Here is a 19,601-nt window from a genome sequence, read left to right on the forward strand (position 1 = left end):
CCCCCAAACCAGAGCCCCCAGCCGGGGGCCCTCAACCCTCCCCTCCGCCCTTGTTTTCCCCAAAATTAACAAAATGAAGAAATTCAGACCCGCCCCCACCACGTGAGCTCCCCCAGAAGGAGAAAAGGGGCCCCAAAGCGAAGTCCCGCCCCCCCCGGCCCTGCCCCTCCCTCAAACAGCTCCCGTCGCCCCCCACTCAGCGCCCCCCTTCCATACATTAAGCCCCCCCTCAGCGCCCCCACCCCTTACCCTGCTCGGGGCCACGAGCTGCCACCGGGGGAGGCGGCTGCGCCGCCCGACGTGCCTCCCACTTCCGGGTTGCTGCCCCTTCCGCCTCGGCCAATAGCGAAGCACCGCCACGCCCGGGCACGCCGTAACAGCCCGTCATTACTTCCGCCCGGCCGCACCACCCTAGCACGTCAGGGGTGGCGTAGCGGCCATCTTGGAGGAGGGCGGAAGTGTGGCGTCATATAACAGGAGAACGTTAAGGCGCCTTAAACGGGCCACTCTCTCAGCAACATCTCTCGCCCAATAACGCCCTCACATTCCAAAGGGAAGGGGAGGGACATTACAGCCCTGCTTACCAATCCATCCCCTTCCCCGGGACACAGTGCACTGACCAACGTGCATTGATAAAATTTACTTTAGAAAGTGTTCTCATGGCAAATCTTTTTTCCCCCCTCCTTTTTTTCTCTTCTTCCTCCGAACTATATATTAAGCCCTATAGAAAAGCTCCCTCTGTAAAAGTTGAAATGGGCACCCGTGAAAATGTTTCTTGAAGGAGGTTTTGTGTCAGCATTCGTTCTCTATGCCCCTCATGGCCCAAGGCTAGTGCTTCAAAACCACATTTCTTGAAGAAGGTTTTGTGTCAGCGTTTGTTCTCTACGATGCCCCTCATGGCCCCAGGCCAGTGCTTCAAAACCTTACCTAAGGCTCAAGCTCCAACATGGGAGGTATAAAAGTCATCCAAAAAATAAAAATAAAAAGGAGATGTTTTAAGATTAAAACCCACTTTCCTCTGCAGTGAGATGCTGTTGAAGGTCAGGGCAAACCCTTTCATTAAATAAGGGAGACTTGAGACACAGCTTGTCCTGGGTGGAAGCACAGCCCTAGGATGGTTTTCCTTAGGGATAACATTCCCTAGGCCATCACGGGCTTCCTGCGCCGCCGCCTGCGCTTCTTGGCCGCGTGTTTTTCCTGCGGGAGATGGAAGCCGGGTTCCTGTGCTGGAAAATACAGTTCACGGTGCTCCTTGYTGCGAGGCACCGAATCTGCAGAGTCCCTGGGACGTGGGCGGCCAGGCCCCCCTTGCTGGGGTGCGAGCTCCTGGCGATGGGCGCTGTCCCTCTCGCTGTGCTTCTTGGCCGTGCCTGGGGCTCTGAAAGCAAAGTTAGACATAAATTTTATTTGGCCAAGTTGTGCAGAAGTCAAGCCCATTTTATCTCTCCCAGACTCTATGTTCTTGCATCTACTGTGTCATCTAGCAAAACCCAGTAACTTCCAAGCATGTAAAAAGGCCTGAGGATGATGGGGCAGGAGTCACCTCTCGAGTAGGAGGCTGTATCACACACAGGACATTTGCTGAACTCAGGATAAGGTTAATTTACCTGCATTCACTGTTCCCCTGATGTCTCTGTAGGGAAGGGAGAAACCTGAGAAGAGAAAGAAAAGTCGCTGCTTTGCTGTGAACAGAAAGCTCTAACTTGGCACCCAATTCAAAGCAACAACTCCCTGAAATATTTTACCATTTCAACCCCAACAAGAACTACCAAAACATTGTCAGGCCACTCTAGAAGAGGCAAAGTGCCTTCCCTGTGCTGCTGCAGACACAACGAACGCTTCCACCTCAAGACCCTAGACAAGTTTCAAGGATCTTTTTTTCCCCTCCCTGCAGCACTGGCAAGGAAACAGGTGCTGTCTTGCGCAGTGAGAAATGATTAAAAAACACATTTAAGTTTCTTAAAAGAGACCAGCTTTTGGTTTATCTCTTCATCTGAGTGGTACGCAGAGAAACAAAGAGCAAAAACCTACCGGGGCACTGCGAAGGGCAGATGTTCTGTGAGATGCAGGCGCTGCTCCGTCACCAGCTGCCTTTTAATACTTGGCATCGTGCCGCCTTTTCCTTTGAAGGGGTCTAAGCCCAAACACTTTACATCGCAGTTCCTAAACAGAAGCCTGTAAGTCTCGACTGGTGCTTCAAGCCATTCACCAAGCAACCACGACAGCACTTTTACATCCAAATCCATCCCCCTTGGCAAAGCTCCCCTACAAAGGGGACAGCAGCAGGCCTGCGAAGTCTGTGCAGAACATCTGTAAAAGTCTCTTTAATACCCCATCTTCTTCCTTATCCACCAGCCCAGGCTACCACAGGCAGGAGGAGTCAGGAAAGTTTAGCCTGTATCGGTCACTTGAACGCAAATTTATTTAGCACATGCACAACAGCAAGACTTACTTTTGCACAGATCTCTTTTGAAGATCTTCAATATAGTTCATTCTCTCTATAGGGTGCCCTCGAGCTCTGTTGAACACTGGAAAGAGAAAGAGAGAAGGGCTGAGTTTTAAAAACACTCCACATAAGGGAATCTCAGGGCTGTCTGGCTCTCAAAACTTTTCAGAAGGGTTTTAACCCCTTAAATCAGTGGCTCTAAACAGGTTAGTGAGGGCATCTACAATGTGACTCATTCACCGTGTGCCTCTCTCTGTATGGCAGCCTGTGATGGAGTTACAGGGCGACACTGTTTCACTCACAACTCGGTGCAAAAGCCCAAGACCCACTTGGCTCTGCCTACTTCTACACTCCCACATACAGCCCTAAAATCAACCCTTTATTTCAAACTTCAAGGAACCTCTCAGCACTTTCCTGCTTTTCCAGCTCCCCTTCTACACTGCAGAAAACATTAAGCACTATTTAGAGTGCTCAAGAGACATAGTTACTCCACTGGAGATAGCTCAAACCCTTTGACCATAAGCTGATGATAAACATCTGGCATCACAGCAAAGCAATGACACGTATACGTACACTCTATGGCAGCGTTTGGCTCCATTCCATCAACATCGATGAGGTACCTAAAGAGAGCAGCAAGAAAGCTCTAGTTATGGCATCAGCTACAGAAACATTGACAAGTTAGAGACAATTGATAAGGCTAAAAACATCGCAGGAAAGTTTTGAGATCTTCCACTTACATTCCAGAATGGAGTATCAGCACTTGGCTTGCTGAAATCAGGGATTCAAAGTGACCCCAAACCACCAACCTCGCCCAAAATTTATTTAAGTCCTATAAATTCATTTAAGTCACCAGGTTGGGATTACACAGGCCACCTAAATCAAGTTTTATGGTGCAATAAGGTTTCATTCTGGAGCCATATAAGACTGCTAATGCCACCACCTAACCCAGTCTAAGGGCAACTTACCTACAAACCAGGTAGCCAGTTCTGTTCAAGCCATGCGTGCAATGTACTCCAATAAGCTTATCTGCAACACACGGTAATTAGGTGATATTTTAGGTTCTCTTTTTCCATGACTCAACCAGGAAACGAGCCCGATCACAAAACCCCTGTAACCTCATCTGAATGTTCACAGAGCTCATTTATCAGCTACATAAAATGAAATTCTACTCGTTTCTGGAGTACAGACAGCTCAACGCTTACACAGCAGCCAAAAAGGAATCAGTATTTACAGGCAATATAGCAAGGAAATCACAAACTCCTCCGAAGTTCAACTCACTGCCAAGTTACCAGAGCCAGTAAGAATCTCTACCATGTAGGGAAGTCCTCACTTACCGTTATCTTTGTTGTCCCTCAAGAAGTTTTTTACAATACACTTGAACTGATAAATAATTTGGCTATTTGGTATTTCGTGGCCCATGGTCAAGATCTTGGAGTAGTGCAGCGTCGCTGGTAGCTCCTGCAAGACACAAAGGAACTCGGAAATTTCTGCAAAAAGCAGGATTTTGGCCAACTGAAAAAAAAAAAGGTGTATAACCTAGAAAAGGCAGAGCTTTTAGACCAAGTCTAGAAGAGCAGCAATGCCTTCTTAGATGAGAAAACTTCTGCTTTTGCTACCTGCTTAAACAGAGCGTCCCTTCCCCGAGGGCAAGGCAAGGACTGACCTCCGGCCCGTAGTAGCGAGTCGTGTAGGTCAGATCAATGATGAGCCCCAGCTCCTCCTTCTGCTCCCTGATCTTCTTAAGCAGATCCCGAGGTGAAAACCTCTCTTGGGGATGCAGATTCTGGTTGAAACTCTGAGAAGAAATGATGTTTAAAGGCACAGATGAAGTTCAAGAGCTCTGCAATGCGGGAGCAAAAGAGGTCCGAAACCTCCTAAAGATCAGCTCGGAAAACCAAATGATAAAGGTGACAACCAAGGAGGGACACGGACACAAAACTGACACCAAGTGCTGGACATTTACTGATGTAGGTTAGTTTCATTACAAATTAAGATGATACCTGGAACCAAAAGGAGTTTTAGCCTGCTTTTTGCTGCTCAGCCTGACTGCTGGGGAACAAACAGCACCAGGGCAGCTCCCAATGGAAGAGCCCACACTGAGCTTCGAGTTCCCCATTAAAACCCTCAAAAAAAAAGAAAAAAAAGTAGTTTTGGGCACTTCTAGGGTCACATTTGCCCACTGCAGCTCCCCAGCAGCTGCGTTGCAGCCCGACGCGGGGACTCACCTTCCTAAGCGGCACCTTGAAGGCGATGAAGCGGGTACCAGGCAGGCGTCGGCCCAGCGGCGCGTAGTCCGTCCACCTGGGCGCGAGCAGCCGTTATTGGGGCCTCGCGTCGTCCTCTGCCCGCTACCCCACCCAATCCGTTCAATTCCCCCCGCAGGGCGGCGGGACGGGACCCTGGCGGCAGCCACAGCTCCCGGAGCGACTAAGGGTGCAGGGGGGGGGCCCGGCGCGGCGCCGCTCACCTCTCCGGAACGCGTAGGCCCGGCATGACGGCGCCCACAACSGGTGGCCGCCACTGTGACTTCCGCTTCCGCGCGGCCGCCGTCGGGGAGTCCCGCGAGTCAAGACCACGCCCACACCCTGCACCTCCTTCGCAATTCCCGCCCCTAATAAAGACCACGCCCCGTTGGTCTAGGTCACGCCCCGGCTACGCCCCGCGGCGGCGGCCGCCCCGCGGCGCCCCCTGGCGGTTTCGCGGCGGCACCGGAGCGGCCTCGCTGCCGGAACCGGCACCGCCCGGACCAAGCGGGGCCGCCGGGAGCGGCCGCCTACAGCAGGCTCTGCCCCAGGCACGGCGCCCTCACTGTGTCCCTGTCCCGGCATCCCAGCACCAGTACTGGCATTCCCTGTGTACTGACCTGGCTGGTGCGTCCTGCTCTTGGCAGTACCGGTACTGGTACCGGTGTCCTCATCCCACACCAGAAGCGGCGTCACCACTCGGTCCCTGTATTGACATTCTGACCCAGTATCCTAGTGTCGCCATTCCTGGTACTATCATCCCACCTCATCCCACCATTGCCAGTACCAGCATCACTGGTACCCGCCCCATCCCAATACCAGGATCTCCAGCACTACCATCCCAGTGCCAGCACTGGGAAGGTTGGGACCCCCTGCGCCTACACTGAGCGGGAGGAGTCACTGGGGGAGACGGAGCCTGAAGCCCCTCGGAAATCCGGAACCCCGTTACTGGGAGACATGACCCCAAACAAACCCAACAGTTCAGAGTACTATGGGCACCAGGTACCAGACGGGATCTGCTGCTCCATGGCAGGTACGGAGCTGGAGAGGCTGGATGGCCAGACGCGTCTCCTTTTCCCACCTGGAATATTGCCGTTCCTCCCGATTTCCTTTGCAGAGCAACTCCCCAACGTGCTCCCCGCCGGCATGTCCCGCCTGAGCTTCCTGGCGGCGCCGCTGGGCCCGGCGTGGCTGCTGCCGCCAGGATGCCCGGAGCCGGACGGCATGCCTGCTCTTGCCTACCCGCTGGCTGCATATCCCTGCGCGCTGCCAGCCTGGGGGCTTCCTGCATCCCACGGGAGCCGCACGGCGCGCGCTGAGCCGCTCTACCCGGCCGGCACCTGTCTGCTGCAGCTCCCGGCACTGCCGGCGGCCGCCTCGCCAGGCGCCTGTCACCGCGACCTCATCCTGGTGCTCAAGCCTGCAGAGGCCACGCTGGGAGCCTCCGGCGCCACCATGGGAGCCCTCAATGTGGAGCCAGATGCCGGCAGCTCGAGTTGGCCGGGCTTGGGGCAAGTGTGGGATAAACTGGCACCTTTTCCCCACACGCCGCTTTGGGCAGCACCGGCTGCTGCCGAAAAGCGGATGCCGGAGCTGCCGGCCCTGCCGGAGTTGCCAGCACTGCCGGAGGCTTCCCTGACCGAGGAGCTGCCGGAGGCTGCCGTGGATGAGCTGCTGCTGCGGGAGCTGCAGGAGCCGCCACTTTTCCCCCTCGATGTCTCTGACATCAATGACCTCTTGTCTTGGATTGAATCCCTGGAAACCAGAGCTGCCAGCACCAGGGATCCCGCCGGCAAGATGGCATCACCAGCACCATCGGAGCTGGATGCAGCACCTTCCGACCCTGTGCAGCCGCCTGCACTGGAGTCTCCTGGTGCTACTCTGGACCCAGCAGCGGCAGCTCCGGATGCCCCTTGCAAGCGAGTGCCGAAGCCCAAAGTCAAAGTGGGTTTCCCAGATGCTGGATGCGCCAACCCCACTCCGCTGGCCAAGAAGCGGCGTCCGGTGCCCCATGGTGCATCCCACCATAAGGCTGGCCCGGAGCGCCGTCCACCTCCGAAGCAGCCAGGCGGCAAACCTGGCACTGATGGGGCTCCGGGCGGCAGCCCCAAGCCGGAGGACAAGCTGCCGCGGAAGAAGCTGAGCGGCCGGAGCTCGGTGTCGGCACCAGCACCAGCATCGGCGCGGGAGCCTTTTCAAGTACCCCGCAGCCACCTGGGCAAGCACATGCTGGAGTCCATCCGTGTTTTCCACGCGCTGGGCAAGAAAATCGCTGCCCAAGGGCCGGTGCATGGTGCCGCGCTGCCCAAAGCCACCCCAGTGGCCAACAAGGCTCGGGACGAAGCAGCTCCATCCTCATCCTTGTTCTCGTCGGCCATTGCGGAGCCGGGCAGCGTGAGGCCCACGTGGGTGCGTCACTCACCCACGGGTGGCTCCACGGCGCGTGAGCGGCCGCCGCGGCAGCCCTGGCCGCCACTGCCACTGGCCGCCATGGTGCCGTGCGTGGGGCCGTGGGCAGGTGGTGCAGCCAAGCCAGCGCCACTGGCCGAGCAGGAGGCGTCGCGGGCGCCAGCGCCACGGCAGCGCCTGGAGCGCGAGCGGCTCAAGTGGCTGGCGCAGCGGCAGCGCCAGCTCGCCGCCCAACACGGCCGCCTTGGCCGCCTCCAGTTCTTCGTGCAGCGTGAGCAGGACCTGGCCGTGGCGCAGAGCTACGGCTACGCCTGAGCCCCGCGCCGCCCCGCGTCCCCGCTCTGCCTGCCCTCCTGTCCCCCCGGGATTTGGTTATTAAAGCTGCAAATTGGCATCGCTGTCGTGCCCCACCACGTGCTCGCTGCCTGCAGGGCCCACCGGAGCTGCGGGGATTGCGGGATGCCCGGGAGCATCGGGAATGGGGCCACTGTGCTGCATCYGGGCCCGTTCATGTGCTGCACGCTTCATGGTGCACTCGCCTCTGGGGTTTTCCAGGGCTTCCAAGTTTTTCTGATGCCTCTGGACTTCTTCAGCCCTGAGGGATTTGTCCTGGGTTAGGGATTCTGCTCTGACCATGTGGATGCACTCTTGCTGTTTCCGCCACGCAGCAATGCTCCATGAGGATGCAAGCATCCTCAGCATCCCACCTGCATCCCCCTCCTCCTCCTCCTCCTCCTCCTCCTCCTTGGCGATATCCATGCCCAGCTCCCATCAGGAAATCCCCGCTGCCATTCTTTCCCTCACCAGCAAAGACAAGGAAGATGTTAGGAGGGAAGACAAAATCCCTTTTCCAGGCGGTCCCCACTACAGCAGGCTGGAAGCAGCGCACGGATGCGGGCGGCATTCCCAGGTGGCAGCCGGGCCGGGCCGGCTTGACTGGCCCCGTGGGAGCGCGGCTGCGCTGCCCTACCCGCTCTTCCCTCTAATTACCCCACGCTGGCGAGCAGGGGCTGGCCCCGGCACGCAGGCAATGCCGCCGGCTTCTGCGATCCCGCCCACCCAGTCTGGCAGGTTTCCCGCGGGAGAGGCGAGCGGGAGCTGGAGCYGGAGCCATGCGGGCAGCCGGGTGCCGGGCACCCGCTGCCGTGTTGCTGCTGCTGTGGGTGCTTGTGAGTGCCCAGCAGTGCCCATCGGGCACTCCCAGGGCCGTCCTGCGCTTCTCCGACACCCATGCCGACATCCGTGTGCCGGCCCTGCACCGGGTGCCCGGGGCGCTCGACCCCCTCTACCGCCTGGTTCGGCGCTGCCTGGACCTGGTGCAGCCCAACCCGCTGCCCACAGGTGAGATGGGTCCCGTCCACTGTCCGCCGCCCCATGGGGATGGAAGGGGGGTGGGGGGCATGTGCCGGCGCAGGGAACTCACGTGGCACCGTTTTCACCCTTGCAGAGCTGCTCCGGGCCGCTCTCAATGACCCGGCATCTGTGAGGACATCCCAGGTGAGTGGAAGCAGGGAGGATTCCCTTGGGAAGAGACAGAAGGAATGGGGGAAGATGGCATGTGTCAGAGCGCAGCAGACATTGGAGGAGAAGGACGGCGGGATGGTGCTCATGTGGCTACATGTCCTGGCGGATGGGTGCATGCCTTCCTGCATGGGTGCATGGCAGCCCGGATGGGTGCATCCTCTCCTGGATGGGTGAATGCTCTCCAGGATGGGTGCCCAATGTCTTGGACAAGCGCACGCTCTCCTGAATGGGTGTGCAATGCCCTAGATGGGTGCACACTGTCCTGGATAGGTGCATGCCGCCTGGAATGGCTGCATCCTCTCTTGGATGAGTGCATTGGATGTACAATATCCCAGATGGATGCACCATGTCCAGGGCGATGCATGCCACCTGAGATGGGTGCGCGCCATCCTGGACGGATGCCGGCCCTCCCAGAGGGATGCTGGCCACCTGGGCCATCCCCACGCGGGTCCTGCCGACCATGGCTCCACTGCCATGGGCTGTGTCCTGCCAGGTGCTGCACTATGAGCTGGGCTACGTGGYGGGTGCTACAGGTGCACTGCTCCTGGCGGTGGCCTTGCCAACCACCGGCATCTGTCTCTGCTACTGGCGGCACCGGCGGCGCTGCCGGGGGGGCCGCCTGCCACCCCCCCGCCGCTCGCCCACCTGCCACCGTCGCTGCCTCCTCGCTGGCCTCTCCGTCACTTCCCTCCTCAGCCTGTGAGTGCCCGGGTGGGGGGACACAGGCACCCATGGGACCCCCTGGGCACCCAGGGGACCCTCGAGCCACCTCTGGAACCCCTCCTCCCCGCTCATGGGTCATGTGTTTGTCCCCAATCCTGGCAGGGCCACTGTCATCTGCGCCTTCCTCACCAACCAGAGGGCAACAGAGCAGATGGGGCCGGGGCTGGGTGCCGTGCCCGCCACCCTGCGCACCCTGCGCCAGCACCTTGGGGCCATCCCCCAGGTAGGTGATGCTGCCGCTGTCCCCGGCGTCCCCGGGCACCAAGGGCCTGCAACGTCCTCCCTCCCCACTGCACTTTCCAACAGGACCTGGCACCGGGAGCCCCTTTCCCAGCTGGGGGCTGGGGCAATGCTTGACTTCCCCCTGGGAAAGCCGGAATTCCCTCCCGGAGCGGTTTGGGAAGTGGAGCAGCTTCATTAAGGCGCCACTTTGCATGGCGGCGCCGGCTCCTCTGCAGCGCTCCGGGGTGGCTACTCTGGGCTCCGTACATCCCACAAAGCCTCTGCCACCCACAGCACTCCTGAGTCCAGCTGTGTTCCCGTCGGGATGCATGGCAGTGCCCGGACTTTCCTCCCCATGTTTTCCACAGGGGGTGCACATGGTGGTGGAGCAATTCCAGGTCGCCCGGCAACAGATCCTCACTGACCTGGCCCGTGAGTAGCCGCATCCTGGCAATGCTGCCCATTCCAGAAACTGGGACTTTTGGGGGGCAATGGAGCATCCTGGGGGACTCACAGCGTCCTGGGGGCTTTGCAGACATGAGCCGGAGCGTGGGGGTCTCTATCCACTCACAACTGAAGGCAACGACCTATGCAGTGCTGGCCGAGCTGCGGGACCGGGCAGAAGGTAGCGGCGAGCCGCAGAGTGCGGAAAGCTCATGAGGAATGTGGGAAGCTTGGAGAGAATGTGGGAAGCTCATGAAGAATGTGGGAAGCTCGTGGAGATGGTGGGAAGATTGTGGAGAGTGTGGGAAGTTCATGAAGAATGTGGAAAGCTTGCAGAGGGCTTAGGTAGCTCATGGAAAGCATGGAAAACTCATGGAGGGTACGGGAAGTTTGTGGAGGCTGCGGGAAGCTTGTGGGGGAAATGGGAAGTGCATGGAGGGTGCCGGAAGCTCTTGAGGGGCGAGAAGTCCACAGAGGGTGCGGGAAGCTCGTGCGGGACATGGGAAGTGCACCCTTGCGGGAAGGTGGCGGGTGGCTCCAGCGTCGCAGAGCGCTGGAGCTGCTTCTCTTGGGCAGAGCTGCGGGCCTCGCTGTGGCACCTGCAGATGGCAGAGCGCATGGTCCGGGGGCTGGCAGCGGCGCGGGCCCGCATGGAGCCGGAGCTGCGTGAGCGCCGGGAACGCACCGCTGCGCTGTTGGACGACCCACGTTGCACCTCCTGTGCCAGCGCCCTGGGCCAGGCCCACAGCCTGCAGCCTGGCGCCGACTACAGCCAGGTGGGAATGGTTGGCGGGCGGTGTGGCAGGAAGAGGTGGCCATCCCGGCGCCGTCCAGCTCCTTTTTGCGCTGCAGGTGCCGTCGCTGGAGCGGATGCTGCAGGCACTTGCTGGGCTCCCACGGAGCGACTTGGAAGGGAGCATTGGGCAGGTGGAGTGCAGGCGGCATGGGTGGGAGCGCAGGAGGTGCCACCAGCTGCCCCACGGTGCTTCCCGTCTCCTCGCAGGCCAACGGCACCTTCAATGCCATCCCCGAGCTGGCTGTGGAGAGGATGGCGCCGCTGGTGCAGGGTGAGTGGGGAGGCTCTGCCTGGGGTTGCTCCGTTGTAGGGGTGCATGGATGCTCCAGCATAGGGATGCTCCAGCACAGGCATGCTCCTGCACAGGGATGCTCCTGCACAGATGCTCTGGTCTAGGGATGCAGGAGCAAGAGGATGCTCCAGTGCAGGGATGAAGCAGTTCAGATACGCTCCAGCACAAGGATTTTCCCATATGGGATTTCTCCCATGTGGGGATGCTCTGGTGCAGGGATGCAGGACTGTGAGGCTGCTCCAGCACAGGGATGCTTGGGCATGGGAATGTAGTGATGCAGGGATACTCTCATGCAGGGATATTCTTGCATGGGGATGCAGGAGCACAGGGATGCTCCAGCATGGGGATTCAGCACTGCAAGGATGTTCAAGCATAGGGATGCAGCAGAGCTGGACACAGGAACAGCACCACTCCTCGGTGCATTGGCCCCTTGCAGAGCTGCGTGCCGAGATGGCGGAGGCTGCAGCGAAGGTTCAGGATGTGGCTGCTGGCTTCCCGACAGCTGACTACACGCACCCACTGAGCGAGGCGCTGCGGGTGGCTGAGGAGCAGAGCCAACCCTTCCTGCAGGCGACTGCGCGCTGGGAAGGCTACAGGTGACAGCAGCGCCGAGGCCACGCGGTGGCTGCGCGGTAGTCGTGGTGTCACCGAGCCATCCCACTCCCAGGTGGGTGGTCGGCACGGCGCTCTGCTCCGTCGTGCTGCTCATCGGGCTGTGCCACGCGGCCGGCGTCATGCTGGGCACCCACGGGCTCCACAGACGCCATGATCCCGCTGACTACGAGTGCTGTGCTGAGGCCGGCGCCCGGCTGCTYGTGGTGTAGGTACCATTGTGGCCACGGGACAGGATTGGGGAGTGATTCCCAGTCACCAGTGGGGCCTTTTGCAGCAGTTGGGAGAGCAATTTGCAGTGATTGTGGGGCAATTTGCAGTGATCATGGAGGCAATTTGCAGTGGTGGAGCAGCAGTTTGCAGTGGTCTGAGGGGTGTTGTGCAGTGGCTGGGGAGGGTGGTGCAACTAGCAGCAGCTGGAGGGGGGTTATTTGCAATGGTCATGGGACTCCTGCAGTTGTCCCGGGGCATTTTGCAGCATCTGGGATTGGGGGGGGTACAATTTGCAATAGTCCCAGGGGTATTTTGCAGCATCTGAGTCACAATTTGCAAAGGTCATGGGACTAATTGCAACGGTTCTTGCAATGACCTTGCAAGGGGGCTTTTCCTTGGTGGATGCAGGACACAGGGAGGGGAAGGAGGGGATGCCACTAGCTTTGCCTCCCCAGTGGCGCAGCCCTGGCCTTCCTCGCCTCGACCCTCCTCAGCCTCCTGGTTTCTGTCACCTTCCTGCTGGGGGGCAACGTGCAGACGCTGCTCTGCAGGAGCTGGGCCAGCCACGAGCTCTACAAGGTTCCATGTCCTTCCCCCCACGATATCCTCATATCCCGCCGCTGCTCTACGGAATGCTCAGAGGAGGGCGGGACTTGCAGGGAGACGAAGGTTCCTCATGCTCCTCATCCTCCCCGCAGTTCTTGGACACCCCTGGGAACCTGCCGCCCTCACTGAACCTCAGCCAGCGGCTCAACCTCCGCAGCGGCTACAACCTCAGCACCGCTTACCAGTGAGCCCCCCTGCCTGCAGCCCCCACATTTGCAACCCAAATTGCAATCCCATTCGCAGTCCCCTTTGGCAACTCCATATTTGCAAACCRTCTTTGCAGCTACCCTTTGCAATCTTCCCATTTGCAGCCCCATATTTCAGCCCTATATTTGCGGGTTCCATTTGTAACCCCTTTTGCAGCCCCTTTTTGCAATACCAAATTTGCAGCCCCATATTTGCAGACACCATTTGTGACTCCCCTTTGCAGCCCCACATTTGCAACCCCCCCTTTGGAACCTCATTAGCAGCTCTATTTGCAGACCCCTTTTGCAACCCCATATTTGCAACCCCCTTTGCAGCCCCATTTGCACCTCTATTGCACTCCCATATTTGCAGCCTCCAGTTGCAGCCCCAGTGTCTCCCACTTTGCCGGCGGCTGCAGTTCCCCTTTTTCTCCTGGACAGTGAGTGCCGGGGCGGCGCGGGGCTCTGGGAGGTGCTGCAGCTTGCCACCTCCTACGACCTGGACCAGCAGCTCCAAGTCTCCAAGGTGAGCAGGATGCACCCAGATACACACATGTATATATTTTTTTATATATATATATATATATATTTTTTTTTTTTTCTGAGCTGCAGCCCAAGCTGACACCCTGGCTGCTCTGCAGTTTGCAGGCACCTTCCAGAAGCGCTTGGACAACTTCAGCACCCGCCTAGGAGATGTGCAGCTGCTGCACCCGGAGGTCAGGAGGGACCTGGAGACCTTTGCCCACTCCGGTGTTGACCGTGTGGACTATGGGCGCTTCCAAGAGGAGGTGGGAGCATGCCAGAGCACGCATTGCATCCCATCCTGTCCCATCAACCCTATCCATCTGTACTATCCCAACCTGTCCAGTCTCATCCTACCCCATCCATCCCATCCCATCCCATCCATCCTGTTCCATCCCAGCCCATCCTATCCATCCCACCCCACCCCAGCCCACCGCACTCATCCCTATGCGCCTATTGCTCTCCACGCTGTTCCTGCAGATGCGGACGCCACTGGTGAGGAGCAGTCTGGGTGACCTGGCTGCGAGGCTGCAGGGGCTGCAGCGGGTGCAGGTGAGGGTGTGAGGGCAGCGGGGCTGCYGTCCCCCCCACCCCCACTGATGTCCCCACCGATGTCCCCACCATGCGCAGAGGAACAGCACGGTGGCGGCACGCTTGGCGGCTGAGGCGCGGGCACTGTGGCAGATGCACAACCACACGGTGCAGGAGCAGGAGGCCTTGGTGGTGAGTCCCCACTGAGGATGTCAGTGGGGTGGCTGTGTCCCCGCCATGGCACTGGACTCAGAGGTGTCCATCCCACAGGCAAAGCTGGGCAAGAGCATTCGGTTCCTTGCAGTGCTGGCGCCCCAGCTGCAGGTACTTGTGGGATCCCTGAGGGGCTGCACACCCCAAATTCAGTTACTCTGGGGAAAAGAGCCGGGAAAATGCTCTCCTGGATAGATTCCCCACTGCAGAGCAGCCCCTACCACAACTTGCAACCCCACCTTGTGCATGCAACTCCCCCTGCAGCATGCAACCCCCGCACAGCATGCAACCCTCTTTGCAGCATACAACCCCCCAGTGCATGCAACCCTTCCCTGCAGTATGCAACCCCTCCACAGCATGCACCCCCTGCAGCATGCATCCTTTCCAGAGCACACAACCCCTCCCAATATCCATCCCCCCTGCATTATGCAAGACTCCCCCCAGCATGCAAAGCCCCCAGAGATGCCCTCCCTTGCCCCTTGCCCCCTGGCTAATGGCCAGCCCTGCACCATCCCACCCCTCCATCCACTGGAGTGCCCCAGAAGTGCCGGGCTGCTGATCCCGCCATCCTGCTCCCAGGCACGGGTGAACAGGACGCTGGCAGTGGCGGCTGTGGCAGAGGCGACGCTCCCGGCACAAGCGCAGCGGCTGCTGCGGCAGGTGAGCGGGGACAGGAAAGTGGGGCAGCCGCAGGGACGGGCATAGATGCGAGGATGTGTGGCACCCCTCGGCGCCGGACGCTCTTCCCGCAGGAGCTCGCCTGCTTTGCCAGGAAGGAGCTGCGCCACTTCTCCCAGTACCTGCACTGGCTCGGGCAGACGGTAGGTCGCGGCTCTGGGCTCTCCCTTGGGATCATCCCACGGGAAGTCTGGGCCCAGCTCCTGGCGCTGGGGTTGCGAGAGTGCTGCTTGCCTGGCAGCTCCGGGAGGACGTGGCCTCGTGCCAGCCGCTGGCCACGGCACTGGATAACGGCCGTGTGATCCTGTGCGACCGCATTGCTGACCCCTGGGTAAGGCTGGTGCCGGTGGAGAGGCCATAGTGGCGGGAGCGGTGGGAGCGCAGGTGGCCACGCGCTCGGCTCTGCCCCCGTTGCAGAATGCTGCCTGGTTCAGCCTGGGCTGCTGCACCCTCTGCCTTGTGCCCGGCATCGTCCTTGCCCTCTGCCTCGCCAAGTACTTCCGACCCCTCCGCAACCGGCTCATGTAGGCGAGCACCTATGTGGCACCTTTTCGCCTCCCTCTATCCCCTCCTATCCCTTCCTGTCATCTCCCATTCTATCGTATCCCATCCCTTCCCCTCCTGTCCCTTCCCATCCTCTCCCATCCCATCCCATCCTACCCCATTCCATTCCATTCCATTCCATTCCATTCCATTCCATTCCATCCCTTCTTATCCCATATATCCATGCCATCCCTTCCTATCCCTTCCCATCCCATCCCATCCCTTCCCTTCCCATTCCCTTCCCATTCCATTCCCATTCCATTCCATTCCGTCCCTTCCTATCCCATCCATTCATCCCATCCCATCCCATCCCATCCCATCCCATCCCATCCCATCCCATCCCAGGCATCCTATCCCGTCCCATCCCATCTGTCCCATCCCATCCCTTCCCATCCCATCTCTTCCTATTCTATTCCCATTCCATTCCATTCCATTCCATTCCATTCCATTCCATTTCATCCTTTCCTATCCCATCCATCCATCCATCCATCCCATCCCATTCCATCCCATCCCCTCCCATCCCATCTGTCCCATCCCATCCCACGCATCCTATCCCCCCCATCCCATCTGTGCCATCCCATCCCATTCCATCCCATCCCATGCCTCCCCACTCCGGTCCTCCATTCACTCCTATCCCACCATCTCCCTCATGCGGCAGCTCCACGGGCTCGGAGGAGACCTGTCCCTTCCATATCCCCCGCGTCACCGCACTCAAGCTCTAGGAGCGTGGAGCTGAGACCCAAACTGCTCGTCACACCTCCCAGGAGCTCCGCCCAGCTGCTGGGGCCAGAGCACTCGGAGCTCTATGGGAGCCGGATCCGCATGGAAAGGGGGGAAAAGGGGCAGTTTAGGGCTCCTGCTGGGGTTCCCAAGTGCCTGGGGTCTGGGGGGACTCCAGGGCCAGGGAAGGACCCTGGATCTGGGACCTTTCAGTGGCTCCAGAGCTGGGGGCTCCGGGAGCTGGGAATCCTCAGCCCTCTCCCTGGGGCTCCCGCCCAGCCCTTTACATGCCTCACTCCCCTGACAGTCTTTTCATGCCCCCGCCACATCCTTCCCAGTGCCCGGGACCAGGCAGCTCTGCTTCTCCAAGTGGCAAATCCCAAGGGAAGGGGAGCTGCCTCCTGGCCACAATCCACCGCTTTGTATTTGCTGGATGAAGAAAAAACATTAATAAAATATATATTAAAAAAAAAAAAAAAAAAAAAGAAATGACATGTACTGCTCATTGGCAGGCACCTCTTTCCATCCCCATTCCCCCTCCCAAATTTCTGTGGTGCCAGAATTCCCTGAAGGAGGAATGCCTGCCTTGTCTGCAGCCAAAGGGCATTTCCCTTGGGCCCACAGAACAGGGGCCTGGCAATTTGGTGCAGATTATTTTATTTCTAAATCGATAATAAAGAAGTAAAATTCTTAGTATGTAATTGAAAAAATGAATAATTTAATATTCTTAAATAAATAAAACCATAGGCTGCACAGGATGTAAAAGAGTTGGACGATTATCCAAATGTCGCAACAATTCTTGGATAAAAAGATACAGGAGAGGTTTTCAAGCCTTTACACCCAATTCTGGACTAACAAGCAGTGGGATTTGGGGGGAAAACACTCAAAAATATTTACAAGTGCCCAAAATGTCCCGTGTATTTTACTCCATTGTATTTCCATTGCACTCCCTCTTCCTTGCCTGGAGTTGGAAATATTGTGAGCATGAGCAGCCACTCCTGCAGGGTTATAGCAAACTGCCAAGAAATCACCCGAAAGTTTGCTTGAACTGCATAACACCTGGAAAAAAAATAATTGAGAAAAATAAATAAAGGGACAAGCTGGATAATGATTCAATACTCTGAGTAAGGTCATGTTTGATGACTAACATCTCATTCCTCCCCAAAAACGTGATAGAAAAGTGCACTGGGAAATGTTGCCCCGGGCAAGATCAACTCCTCACCATGCCAGAATAACTGCAGAGCTCTCAAATGCCACCGGCCCGAGGAAAAACCTTTTTCCAAGCCGATTTCTTGTGTATTTAAAGTGGGTGAGTGAAAGCATTGCTGACTTTGGAGTTGGTACCCACCCAGTGCTGTGGTTGCTGTGGCAACGCTGGGAGGATGCCATGTCCATAGCAACAGGGCATGAGCCTCAGTTCCGCCGGGATGCAGGGCGCTCCGGTGGGAAAGGCTGATGATTCCCAGCTCTGGCAGCTGCCTTAAAAAAGCCCAACCCTTAATTTGTTGCTTGGATGTACGGAAAACATGGCTGTGGCTCCTGGATGCACCTGGAGTCTTTGCCAGATGTGTGGCAAGGCACACAGCTGGCCAAGAGGGAGATCAGTCCCAATATTTTAAAAAATATTTAAAATATTATGAATTATAAATATATAAATAAAAAAGCTAGGAAAAAATCCGACCAGCTTGTCCCAGAACACATGCGTCTTCCCAAAACCCATTCTTCCCTGCATATTCCAATTGAATCATGTGTAAAAAAATAAACAGAAAGAGCAAGAATGAGTCCATGCCTTTGGGGATCCCTTTGCCATGTGGACACAGGGGAAAACCTGAGTGGAATTGTGTCCGGCAGCTGGCATAAGAGGCTTTGCTGGAGCATTTTGGCATCTTGTCCTCAATGGGATTTAGAAACCAGGTCACAACACGTCGCAGCGCGCTTGGCTTCTGCTGGAATAAACAAGGTGCAGCCCGAGAATGAGACACAGAATAGAGAAAAGGATAACACTGCATTTTTCCCTGCCTTTTATTTTTGCCGTCTCGAACCTGGCTCATTCCAACCTATCCTTTGCTCTTTTTAATTTTTTTTTTCCTCATTAAAACTTGCCCTGTGCTGGGACATGAATGAGGTGGCAGTGATTCATGTGGCAAGCGCAGCACTGGGTGTCATGTGCCCTCCCGCTTCCCTCTCCGCAGGGACGACGGGTTAAAAATAACTGGGATAGGGTGAAGGAAAACCTCTGGATGAGTCACTCGACAAGCCCTGCCATGGACAGAAATATCCAAGTTTTGCCTTTCCTATAAGGAATCTAGCTGGCAGGGCTTGGAAGGTGGCATATGGCCTTAAAGGAGCTGAAATACTGCCAGAATAAAAGAGAGAGAAAGCAAGAGAAAAGTTATTGATACCAAAGGGCATAATGTTCCCTTTCTCCGAGGGAATAAGGCTCTTCCCAGGCTCCTTTTCTTGGACACAGTAGGGAATTGTTCTCTGGGGAGGCCCTTCYTCTGCTGCTGCTTCCCATTCCTGTGTAAATTCATCATGTTCTTGCTGGCCCCAGAACTCCCAACCCACCCCAAGAAGGGCTTCAAAGCCCTTTTATTTATATTTTACGATTTTTTTTTATATTTTATGATATTCTATGATGTTTTATAGAGGGATATTTTTCACATTGCAGTGGCTTCTCCTTACAAATTTGCTGGAAATGCAGTGGAAAAAATACAACTTGGCTCGGTGCTTCCTCCTCTCAAAGACTCCGGCTCCCTTCCAACACTCAGATTTTCCCTCCTCTGGTGACTCTTTTCCCACACAGCTTTGGCTTCGACACATTTTTCCTAGAAATTTTGCAACCTAACATGACATCAAGGGCAATACTGAGCCCCATCAGCATCAGGATTTTTTTAAGCCTCATTTAAAGCCTCCTTTTCCCTGTTCTGGTGCTTGYGTAACAGGTGAAGCGACGGAGCCACTATAGCCGTACAGGAATTGCTGGCACTCCTGTGCTATTCTGCCTGCTTGTGCAACAGCCTATTTTCTGTCTTGCTCATGGTCCAGGACACATTGTCAGGGCTGCAATTTTTTACTAAAGGAACAAGAGCAAAATCTGTTTTCTTAGCTTTCATGGCCATGGAATAAAAATAATAATAATAATAAAAATATTTTTTAAAAGTTGGCTAATAGCTCAAGAAGTTATGAAGAAGCACCAAAATAATTTATTTAAGATACAGCAAGAGCTCAAATGGGATAGGAGCAACTTCTAATGCAAAGGTTTATTTGGCCTTCCGTGTACTCCAGGCAAATATATGCTTCTCTCCCAAGAAAAAAAAGGCTTTAAAAGCCCTGGCATCTCTCCAGCATCCCATAGGATCTTCTAATTTGCTTCTGGGAAGCTTTTTCCCATTAAATGCATTATAAAAGCCCCCAAATAAATGTCAGCAGGAGCTCATGCCGCATGGGAGGGAATTTTTCTCCTCCAGAGGGAGAGGCAGTGAGACTGGAAAACCAGCTCTATGCTTTTTTCAGAATGCATTTGATTCCCTGCAGAATTCCTATTTTGTGAGACGAGGATCCTCCCGTGGGTCGGGCCGCGGGGCAGCGCCCGGGGGCGGCCCGGGGCCGGGCTCCGCAGCTCCTCCCTCTCCCTATTTACGGGCGGGCGCAGCTGCGGCTACGGCAGCGGCGACGG

General features: G+C 56.8%; 2 protein-coding genes across 2 annotated transcripts; one reads left to right on the top strand and one right to left on the bottom strand.

Moving 5' to 3' along the window:
• Positions 1–625: 625 nt before the first annotated feature.
• Positions 626–4,939, bottom strand: DUSP11 (dual specificity phosphatase 11). The gene is made up of 10 exons (XM_026043591.1): positions 4,914–4,939; positions 4,672–4,747; positions 4,110–4,241; positions 3,781–3,904; positions 3,412–3,472; positions 3,020–3,066; positions 2,453–2,528; positions 2,032–2,175; positions 1,608–1,652; positions 626–1,378 (listed from the first exon to the last, which is right to left on the bottom strand). The coding sequence occupies exons 1-10, from the start codon at positions 4,937–4,939 to the stop codon at positions 1,141–1,143; spliced, it is 969 nt and encodes a 322-aa protein (XP_025899376.1). The 3' UTR covers positions 626–1,140.
• Positions 4,940–8,210: 3,271 nt separating this feature from the next.
• Positions 8,211–15,924, top strand: PROM2 (prominin 2). Its single transcript, XM_026042159.1, has 23 exons — positions 8,211–8,439; positions 8,546–8,595; positions 9,116–9,321; positions 9,448–9,568; positions 9,936–9,999; positions 10,103–10,192; positions 10,588–10,787; positions 10,864–10,938; positions 11,015–11,078; positions 11,536–11,695; positions 11,767–11,919; positions 12,380–12,503; positions 12,623–12,714; positions 13,157–13,241; positions 13,357–13,503; positions 13,718–13,789; positions 13,868–13,960; positions 14,039–14,092; positions 14,561–14,641; positions 14,734–14,802; positions 14,901–14,990; positions 15,077–15,183; positions 15,861–15,924. Exons 1-23 carry the CDS (start codon positions 8,211–8,213, stop codon positions 15,922–15,924), a joined length of 2,490 nt encoding a protein of 829 aa, XP_025897944.1.
• The last annotated feature ends 3,677 nt before the right edge of the window (positions 15,925–19,601 follow it).

Source organism: Nothoprocta perdicaria, unplaced genomic scaffold, assembly GCF_003342845.1.
Source record: "Nothoprocta perdicaria isolate Ctin4 unplaced genomic scaffold, notPer1 scaffold_103, whole genome shotgun sequence".
Classification (NCBI taxonomy): domain Eukaryota; kingdom Metazoa; phylum Chordata; class Aves; order Tinamiformes; family Tinamidae; genus Nothoprocta; species Nothoprocta perdicaria.